We start from the raw sequence: 11134 nt of genomic DNA, 5'->3' as shown, positions 1-11134 counted from the left end.
CTACTGCTTCATTGTGTCCAATAGCAAGTAGTCTTCTCGTTCCTCCCGTATTTCCATCTTTTGGGCAACTCTTTTGAAGTGCCCTGTCTCGCCACAACCATAGCAGACTTGGCTCACTCTGGTGTTGGGAACTTGATTGATAGGTTTGGGCTGAGATCTGAAAAACCGGACGGTATGGCCCTTCCGGTCGCAATTAGTGCAGTGCATTTCATGACAGGGGCCGTTATGATGGAAGGAGCATTTGGTGCACTTGGGTAGGTTTCCAGCATATGTTTTGGCTGGTACAAGGGCAGCAGGAGTAGTGGTAGCATGGACAACCACCGTCTGTTGGTTCTTGGAAGAGGATTGAGTTGACTTACCCTTCTTTCGGTCCCACCATTTCCTCTTGTGGTCGGATGTCTTGATCGGTGCAGTGGCAACTGTTGTGGTTGTTGATGGGGTGGAAGGAACCTCATGACCAATCAACCTTTGGGCCAATTCTTTGGCACTGTCAAAGGTCGTAGGATGTGATGTTAAAACGTTCCCTCGATACGGGGGAACTAAACCCCAGATGTATCGTTCGATTTTCTTGTTCTCAGTAGGGATCATGTTAGGACACATAGTTACCAGGTCGTAGAACCTGGCCGTATATGTCGCTATGTCGGCCCCCTTCATCTTGAGGTTCCAGAGTTCCTCCTCAAGTTTCTGAATTTCACCTCTAGGGCAGTACTCCCTTGTCATAAGTTCCTTCAGTGTGTCCCAGCCCATGGCGTTGGCTGTTACCAAGGAGAGTGATTTGACATGGCCATTCCACCACGTCAAGGCCCTTTCAGTGAAGGTGCAAACAACGAACTTTATCTTGCTTTCCTCGGGGCATGAGAACATCTTGAAAACGACTTCAGTTCTTTCGATCCATTGGGACAGTGCAATGATCCCTCCGGTCCCATTGAAGAATGTTGGTTTACAACTCATGAAATCCTTATAGGTACACCCCTGTGTACACGGATGGATTTCACCATGCCTATAGTTGGTGCCCATTCCAGCTCAACTTGCATCACCGGAATTTATTTGGGCCATAGCTGCAGTTACAACTGTCTGAAACATCACCGCATCGAACTGTGGAGGAGGAGGAGGAGGTGTGTTTTGAGTTGCAGGTCTGCCCCTGTTTGGACGTGGACGGGGCGAAATCTTTTACTGAAAGTTATGAAAAGTGATGGTAATAGTGAGAATCGACCATGAATATGATGAGAGTGTTTCATGGACAAAATCACCATAGTCCAACTATCAGATAGAGTCATAATACAGAGTAGAGGAATATAAGAGTATAGACTTTTCTAACAGGTTAGATAACTGCCAATATTACTGGTATTACCGATGCAAATAAGTTCAGGAAAAAGACCTAATAGTAGGTCTTACATCAAACCATAGGGAAAATGTGGGCAGCTTAGAAGTCTAGTTGGAGTACTTTTGTAACGCCCGTAGATCCGGGCTAGTCAATTTAGATGCAATAAGTGTCGAAAACGACTTTTCGGCAAAAGATTATTTAGAATAAATAATTTGAACCAAGTTTTAGTATATGTCACAAGGTTTCCGTACATATAAAGAACGCCGAAATCCGAGTTATAACGAAGAAGTTATGATCCGCCGAAGTTTTACGGCAAAACCGGCACGACACCGGGAGACGTAAATAGTGAATTTACGATGGAGGACTTTTTAGCCTTATTGATCTAAAATAAAGTCATAGAATATGTTAAACCGAGAAAATCCATAAAAAGAACGCCCAAATCTGACTTCGTATGAAGAAGTTATGATTTTTCTAAGATTCGGCTTAGCAGTGCACGGCCCGAAACTCGAATTTTAGTTCGAGCGGTTTTTGACTTACACGACCTAAATGATAGTTGAAGATCTCATTAATAGGAACTCAACGGTAAAAATATGGACGAAAATGGAGTTCGTATGAAGGAGTTACGAATTCTTCGCGGTCATTTAACAGTCTAAACGCCTGCTACTGTTAAATTTGAGATCGGTCGAGAATTAGCCGACGTAGTCTAAATGAAAGTTTTAGATTTTGATTTTACCTACACGTGGATATAAAGATCGTCGAAAACGGAGCTCGTATGCGAGAGTTATGATTTTTCTAAGTTTACAGGCTAATACGCGATAAGGGGTGACGTGGCACCACCAGAGGAGGACACGTGGCACCACCAGAAGGGTGCCACATGCACCAACTCGGTGAGTCATGACTCAGACTCGGCGAGTCCACCAGTCAGGCCTCCTATAAATAGAGGTGCCGGGTATTCACTTCTCTTCACACCTCTCCAACATTCTTTCTCTCTCTAGTTTCTCTCTCTAGCCTCCCAAACCCCCCTAAAGCCTAGGTAAACCCCCTAGCACCCGAAGGAAGTCCCGAGAAAAAGGGTCTTTCGGCTCGGAAACACTGCTCCAGCGAAGCCCGGTTTTCGAGAAAACCCGCTGTAAGTGAGCTACGTCTACCCTATCTTTAGCATAGCTTATGTTTCGATATAATAATGTTATTAGGACCTTAAAATAATTATTTGGGATATTATTATGAGTTATATTGAGTTTTATTTAACGCTTATATAATAATAATAATATCTAGACTATTAATTTGTTGCGGTTGTCGTTAGACTAAACTCTAGTGGTAATGATACTAGGTTTTGTCCGATGGAAATTGTTTTAACAGTAACGAAGTGTTGTCCGAGTACCAAGTCATCACCTTATCAGGTGAGTGCATGGTCCCTTTCATCTTACACATAGATATGAAGTATTTTATTATAAATTATGTGCTATGTGTGCATATTGTCTGAATACTTGTTGTCTATGCCGGTGAAAGATTTTTATACATGTTTTAAATGATGTAAATTGTATAAAGTATTTTATATCTACAAAATATGTTGGGTAAAACATGGGTAGATGAATGATGAGGGATAAAAGCTGAAATAAAGGAACATTAGTAGTATGGACCTAGTTCCCTATAGGTATACATTGGCAGCAGTGGACCTAGTACCCTATAGATGAGCACTGGCAGTTGCGCCACAACCCGTAGATGTTTTAGATCTACAGTAAACGTCCTAGCAGCTGCGCTCTAAGGACAATATCGGCAGCTGCACCTAATATGGAGCCTTATGACCATGACAGTAGCATTTAATGGTCTATACTGGGAGAAGCGCCTCATAGAAAATGTCCCAATTCTGGCAGTTGCGCCTAAGTGACAATGTGTCATTGGCAACAATGGACTTCACGTTGTTTCCTTAGGATGATCCTTAGGAATGAATGAATGAGAAATATCTGATTCTTAGGGTAGATCCTTAAGAATAAAGAAGATAATGGGGATGGGTAATTGGGTTGATTGTTTGATTGTTTAAACATAATAATTATATTATTGTGGGTTGAAAACCCCATGTACTCACCAGGTTTCCCAACCTGACCCACTCAGTTTATTTATATCACAGGTGTTGATATGAAGTCACATTACACTGAGAGATTTAAAAGAGATGTAGATCACTAGAGTAAATGAATGTAAGTTCTGTTTATGCTTATGTTTCTGTATTGACGATGACATCCCAAATGTTTTAAAAGTGAATAAAAATATATTTCTTTAGAAATGCTTTGATAACGCGATTATCATGTTTTTCTGGGAACAAATTTCGCAACATTTTTATTAAAAGAGATACTATGATTTTTATAAAGCATAAACAAAATCGGTCTTTTCTGGCCGTAAAAATAGGGATGTCACAACTTTCAAGTTTAGGAATGTTTACAGACAAGTGCTCTACCAAGCATAGAAAAGAAAAGGCTATTCCTTAATCAAAAGAGGAAGATGAGTTGACATCTTCTACTGGCGACGGGTATCTCTGGGGCGAACCCTAAGATCAGCCAGTTGGCGTACAACTTCTTGAAGATGTCGTTCCTGAGCCCTCTGACGCACTCGGAGTTCCCTGACTTCGGCTCGGGATGCAGTTAGTTGTTGCTGAAGAGCCTTATTGGTCCTCCTAGTCCTATCCATAGCTTCTTCAAGTTGGTGGATACGGAAAGTGTTAAGGTTAGAGTTGGCATCAATTTCCACAACTCTGCCGATGGCTGCATGACCTTGTTCGACGTTCCTAGCAATCCTCCGAACCATGACGGGTAGGGCTTGATCAGTCGATCCACCCTCGCTTATGTTGTAAAAGCTTCGGTCTCCGTCGAAAGGTAAAAGTTGGCCGTGTTCATCGCTCCATCGATTCAAGGTTGTTGCCCACATGGGAGTGGGGCCTTGAAATGCTGAACGGGGGTTGTGGTTTGGAGCTACTGAGGGTAGGTTGTTGACTTCTGGTTCGGAGTCGGAACTATTCGAAAAGCCTTCTACACGGTGATCATCCAAAGGGATTGGGTGAGCATCTTCTGACTCTTCATCGAGCCATCCTCCAATGCCTTGGTTCGGATAGTACGAATCGTCGGGATGGTGGAAGCCAACCATGTTATCTATGCAAGAATGGGGAAAGAAAAGTTAATAGACGTACCAATATAAGATACTTATAAGACGATCGTTATTAGTCGACCCAATACTTGCATAGTGCGTACCAATTACATGTACCCGAGACAGGATAGACCTTCGAATAAGTGACCCTAACTCTAAATCCACAACCAAACAAGGAACATGAAGTAAAGCGTCTTAGTCACATGTAACCGTAGAGTATCCACTTAGCAACTATTGCCCAACTAGTAACGACCCTTTTAGTTCTCACATATGTAAATCACAGAATGCAGAATACTCCTATAGTATTCTTGTTCATATGTTCTTGAAGTGGTGTTGGTAAGTTTTTAGACTTGTTGCAACACCACAACCATTCTTAGGCACATGCTAGTCACTCCTAGGAAAACGTAGTTAATCAGGCTACATCCACCCAGATTTGACTATATGTCTCTAAGCCTAATTGTGCTGTTCAACAATCTTAATACCTTTGTACTATTCTAGTATGATACTCACCCTTTGTATTAATGGATGTATATATATACTTAGTTAAATATTTTATTATTTAAAGTATATATTCTTGGTCAGAGTTTTTTAATCCCGATGTGTTTATAGTTTGTATATCTTTTATGGGCTGATATACTTGATTCACTATAAACAAAGCTCTGATACCAATCCGTCACACCCCAAAACCGAGAACGGCGGAATATGTTCTGGGGTGGAGGATGTCATGTACAGTATCATAAAAATGCATAATAGTAAAAGCAAGCAACAACATCCATTGCATTAATATAATAATTGTAATACAAGCGTGTTCTGTATAGTTATGTTAGACACCAAAAGTATAATCAAAATAAAAAGGAGGCTTGTATGTACTCCATCTCCTCAAAGCTGCATCTGAACCTGTCTACTGATGACCTGAGAATACAAGTTATTTTGAAAATGAGTATCAGCATAAAGCTGGTGAGTTCATAAGTATTTAGTGTCATTGCTTGTATAAAAGTGTTTACAATCAAGTAATATAATAGTTGTCATCAACGTTTGAAAATAGTATGTTCCCTAGAAAATCCTATATTTTCCAGTAAAAGTAGTCTTCTACCAAGAACCGGTTATTTGTATGTTTGATCCTTTTGAAAGTGTAAAAGTTTTCCAAGTGAAACTATCAATATGTAAATATAGTTTTAGACTTCATTCCTATAAAGTGAATGGGAAAATAATGTTTTACCCCAGTAGTGTCACTGCCGGCTGTGTGAAATAAAAATGCAGACTCCAGGTAGTATTAAATTCACAATACACCTCGGGGAGTCTTTTTTGCCTTTAATTATTAATGTGTTAATCAAAGGTCTGAGTGTGAATTCGTATGTAATCATGTTGATTGACGATCGAATAACTGATGACCCTCCAGGTCACACGTAGTATAGTGACGTTTTGTCACCCCTAGGCCTAGTCGGCTCGGACTGTAGCTAGCAGTCGGGATATGGGAGTGTCTGTCCCGTATAGATTTATACACATAATGCCCGCTCTCCCTCTAGGAGACTCTGGTTACGAGGTGATAGCACAATGAAGTGTCGTATCGAGAAGTAGTATGTCACATTCTGTTTTAGTATATTCTCTTGTATTAGTGTATAATGTACCTTCTGGTATAATGTATAGAGTGTTCTCTTGTATAGTATATAGTATTTTATTTACATAGTCTTTAGCATGTATTGACTCGTAACTGTACTAACTCTGGTGAGTGTCATGGTAATAGTAGTAATGAGCGGTAATCCTTAACTATACCTATTATAGTTAAATAGAAATGTTAATCGCATGCCTTTGATACACAAGGTATTGCACTGAACTGAAGACTTTTATATCCAACAAAAATATATATGATATATAACTAAGAATTCAATGACAGTCGGACAGATAACAAGATACCCTAAGTCCACAATCAAACAAGAACAGGAAGTAAGGTGAGCTATCAGTCCTAAGTCCTTCAAGTCTTACTTATATAAATATATTGATGTGGCTATGGTTTGGGAACAAAAAGAGGTTTTAAAAGAGTTCGGAAATAGTTTTATAACAATTTAACACGAAAAATTGAGTTTGATAAACATTTAAAGCAGTTTTGTTGGCAAAGTAGTTAAAAGTATAGAAAATCATTTCTGGTTGCAAGTCATAAATCACATGTGATTGATACTATAACTTGTTTGATTCAACTTGTATCCCCCCCCCCCCCCCATAAAAGCATTTAAAAGGTTGATTAAGGGGTATGAACTCACCTGCAGTGAGTGGAGTGGATGGAAGTGTCGGGTAGGATGCTAGGTGCCAAGCGAGGACTTGGACACACACACGGATCCTATGTAACATGTAGTGATACATAAATGTATCTAATTAGTTATTTAATCACTAATTAATTAAGTAAAGACACTCTAATGCATGAAAACACTTTGCTTCAAGTGCTAGGAGTGCTAAGGGTTGCATCTAAGGAGTGTATGGCCTCACTATGGAGTTTACACTTCAAATGGTAGACCTTAGGGGTGTTTACGATTTTTGAACCATATCCCCCATGATTTTACGGCCATAAACTCATGGTAGTGGTGTGTTTGAGCGCTTCAAGGTCTTATGCTTCACATAGGAGGGTTCTAGGGTTGATTCAAGGGCTTAGGAAGTGGTTAGGGCTCGAAATGGTATACTTTTTGGAGTTTACGGCCCTTGGACCATTTTTGGGAGTTTACTACCGTAAACCCATGAGTTTACTGTCGTAAACTCATGATCACTCCATCCATTTCATGTTTTGTGGTTCTTAGATCATTCGTGCAAGATCCTAGTTCATTAGCCAAGCATTGGAAGGAGTTTGGGGCATTAAAACACCCTTAAGGGGTGTTTACGGTTTTGGGAGGTCCCCAAACCGTAAACACATGTTCTTGGGGTTTTTGGGTGTTTAGTGCATGGATTTGCAAGTATTTTAAGTAAACAATTAGCTAGGAGTGGTATACTTACTTATATGAAGCTTGCAAGGGTGTTTTAGGGCCCAAAAAACGTAAATGTGTTCTTGGTGCTTTGAAGATCACTTGAAGATCTAAGTAAAAATCGAAATTCCATGGATGAAGAGGTGTAAAAACACTAGATTAAGTGTTGAAGGAAAGAATCTAGGAAGGGAAACTTACCTATTTGGCGGTTTTGAAGATATGAATTTATGATACGTGAGAGAAAAGTCTTGAGTTCTTGAGTGGGAAGTGGATAAATGAGGCCAAGAGTGTAAACTCATGCTATATGCATGAGTCTTGGGGGAAAGGGTGTTTACGGCCCAAACACCCTTTGTTTGGCCGTGAACACCTAGCTAAGGTGTTGAATTGTTTTGTTCGTTACATTTCACTAATAACAGCACTTCCTTTTATTTAATCGCTCAACGAAAAAATAAAATGAAACACCAAACGAACTTAAACCCGGCCAAAAATGTATTGAAATATTATTGACTAATAATTGGAGTGTTTGAATGAGGAAATTATACAAATGATAATTTGAGGTTGTGATAGAGAAAGAGAAAGAAAGTTAGATTCAAATATTTCTACTATCTATTGTGTGAATGTAAAATTGATTCTAGACCAATTATTTTAGTTATTTTAAGAAGTTAATTAATACATATTAAATGCTAAAGATTTAATTAATACCTATTATATCTTCAATATATAATATGCATTAATTACTTTATTGAAATAATTTAAATGATTGGTCTACAATCAATCCTAAATACACAAAAAAGATAATTAGAACATTTATAACCTAACCCTTTATATATATATATATATATATATATATATATATATATATATATATATATATATATATACACAAAGTTTTATGCAATTTTCTGTTTTCACAATAATTTTTAAGAAAATAATAATATTTTACAGGCTTTTTATCAATTCCTCCCTTTATACTAATTTTGCCCTAGTTTATTTTTTCATCTATTTCCCACAGTATGTTATTATTTTCTCAAATAAGTTTTGAACGGAATTAATTCAATAACTAAATCGATCACATATATTATATAGTTTTCAACTACAAGCCGCGCAAAGTTTTCACATAATTTCTGCCCTAAAATTTAACAAAATTAAACCACATCATAAGCAGAAATCTCTTTCTTCTTCTTCTTCTTGATTTCATAGACATGGCTACAAGATGTTGCTAGCATTTCCCATAGTGTCTTCATTCTCAACTTATGGTTGCCACCCTACAAAAACAAGTACACTATATAACACCCAATTTATACAGTCTAGCACAGGACAGAACAAGACAGAACAGAACAAACTTGTACTGTGTTTTGCTTGCATTGGACTGTGACAAGACCGATGTCAATGAGACAAAATTTGCAGCTTTTTGTCTTTATGTCTTTTTGTCCCACCTAAAAAGGTGGGAAAGGGACTACCCTAAATCTCTTGTTTGTTAAAAAGACATAAATGCCCTCATCCTCATCAATGTCCTTACCATGAGATATCATGTAGAAGGTGATTCAGAAGAGGTGGAAGTTGCCTCTTGCTTTGGTCTTCTTTGCTCAGGAGGAGGTCCATCTCTTTGTCTTACATATCTTTTACTCTCATATTTTGATTGTTTTCGTGGTTTTGGTTGATATGTTGGATATTGACATGGAATTATTTCTCCATTCACATATTTATCACCTAAGAATTATAAACATAAACATCAATATGTGACATGTCATAATAAAATCTATGTCTTTTTTCACAAACTTTTAGCAAAAAAATTAAATAAATCACCTCCATAGTCCTTGTTCTTCACATCAATGTATGAATCAGGCAATACCCAAAGCACTCCAGGTAATCCTACAAATTAAGAAGCATGTAGACATTTGATATAATTTTTTTTCCAAAAAAAAAAAACTTAATAATGTTATTGGTATGATTACTTACCTTTGAATTTTTCAGATGTTTCTTCAGATACAGTGCACTGGAACCCGGTGTATGTGGTAGTGCTAAAAGCATACATGTTCTTCTTTGCTTCTTCCATACTAGCATTCACAATTTTAGCAGAATTATTTAAGGTCTAAAAAATTCATTTTATGCAAACAAGTAAAGATCGATTTACTTCTAAAACAATGTAAATATGTTGCTTATTATGAATTGTAAGTTTGTTGATGTTATGTGTGAAGATATTGTATGTACATTACTATTATGGCTACACATTTCTATATGGATAAGAAAAAGTTTGAAACGATGTTTAATAAACATTCATATTTACATATTCCAGTTAGACATAACTACAAACACCTTTGCAAAATCCAATGTTATACAATGTTAAGGATCGATAACAAATTCAACATTTTGAAATATGGACGCGATACTTGAGTGATAACCACATATTAACCAGGTGATAAAGAACTTATAAAAAGATTAAAGATGCTGAGATTTTAGAAAATAAAGGAGAAAATCGTACCTGCCAAGAACAGAAGCAAGTGTATTGAGGTAAGTGTCAATCATTTGCTCTCTGGTCGGAGCAGGATCCTTCGGAAACTCCATGACTATCAACCAATGATTATAATCGCATCCAGGTAACATAATGGTCTCCCTGGGTTCACTACTACTGCTTCTTCTCGACGAATAATCCCCATCGACTGCTGCCCTTATTTGGTGTGTCCGAACCCGGGACGACTTTGGAATGGTTTGTGTGAAAATGGGTTTTAGGGATTGAGAATTGACGAAAGGAAGGTTAGAAGTGATGAATGAAGAGGGTTTAGAAATAGGATTTGGGGATTTAGGGGTTAGGGTTTTAGAGAGGATTGAGAAATTGAGAGTAGCCATTGGAAGTGTTAGAGATGAAGCAAAAGAGGGATAAGGGTGAAGTTTGAAGGGAAAACAAAGCGATATTTTTCATTTTGACGCATCAGAGGTTTGGGCTTCCGTCTTGGGCTATATGGTCTATCAAGCTGAAAATTACCTGGTCCACGACTCACAAATTTATGCATATAAAAACGATGGAGATTGTACTTTGTAGCATAAAAACCAATCTTTTAAAAATCAATTTGAATTGGTCGGTCGAATCCGTTGGATCAGAAATCGAAAAATAGAGTGGTTTAACTAGTATTGGTTTTATTTTTATGTTTTAACTAAAACAAACCGACAGGTTTGTACAAAAACTCGGTTGAATCGGTTAAATTTAATAAAAATACATTGAAATAAAATATTTTGCATAACAAATTGTGGTGGTCTTTTCATATCTATTTAGACATATTTAAAATTGAATAAATACACATGAGAAATGTTATAAAGTTTTTTGATGTATTTGTATTCATCTAAAACTATATTTTGTTTCAATAATATACTTTATTTTCTTTTTGATGTATGTAAATTGATGAAAACTTATGGTTATATATTTTGTAATATATTTGGAGTGATTTTAGAAAAACCGGATTGATTCGGCGGTTGAACCGGAAGCCACAAAGCAGTCATATAATTGCTTCGAACATTGATTTCGTTGGGGATTGCAATTGAACCGAATCCACCCAAGTCCAAAGTTCTTTAATTGAATTCCAAGAAGGAACAATAAGCTTCACCCATCTACAGATTGCGTAACAACCCAAATTTTCTATACAAATATCTAAGGGAATTATCAGAGTTTTATCTATAAAATGTGGAATTCTGCTAAAATTAAAACACTTTAAATCTTAGGTTTTAATCACAA

At 37.4% G+C, this 11134-nt stretch overlaps 1 protein-coding gene across 1 annotated transcript; it reads right to left on the bottom strand.

Annotated features, from left to right (window-relative positions):
• Window positions 1–8455: 8455 nt before the first annotated feature.
• Window positions 8456–10304, bottom strand: MORF9 (plastid developmental protein DAG). The gene is made up of 5 exons (XM_079039481.1): window positions 9890–10304; window positions 9367–9464; window positions 9214–9279; window positions 8927–9117; window positions 8456–8672 (listed from the first exon to the last, which is right to left on the bottom strand). Exons 1-4 carry the CDS (start codon window positions 10252–10254, stop codon window positions 8936–8938), a joined length of 711 nt encoding a protein of 236 aa, XP_078895607.1. The 5' UTR covers window positions 10255–10304; the 3' UTR covers window positions 8456–8672; window positions 8927–8935.
• Between the last annotated feature and the right edge of the window lie 830 nt (window positions 10305–11134).

Source organism: Lactuca serriola, chromosome 4 (genome assembly GCF_051521515.1).
Source record: "Lactuca serriola cultivar US96UC23 chromosome 4, Lser_US96UC23_V15, whole genome shotgun sequence".
Classification (NCBI taxonomy): Eukaryota; Viridiplantae; Streptophyta; class Magnoliopsida; order Asterales; family Asteraceae; genus Lactuca; species Lactuca serriola.
Note: the sequence above shows the minus strand (reverse complement) of the source record. Positions and strands in the feature narration are given on the sequence as shown.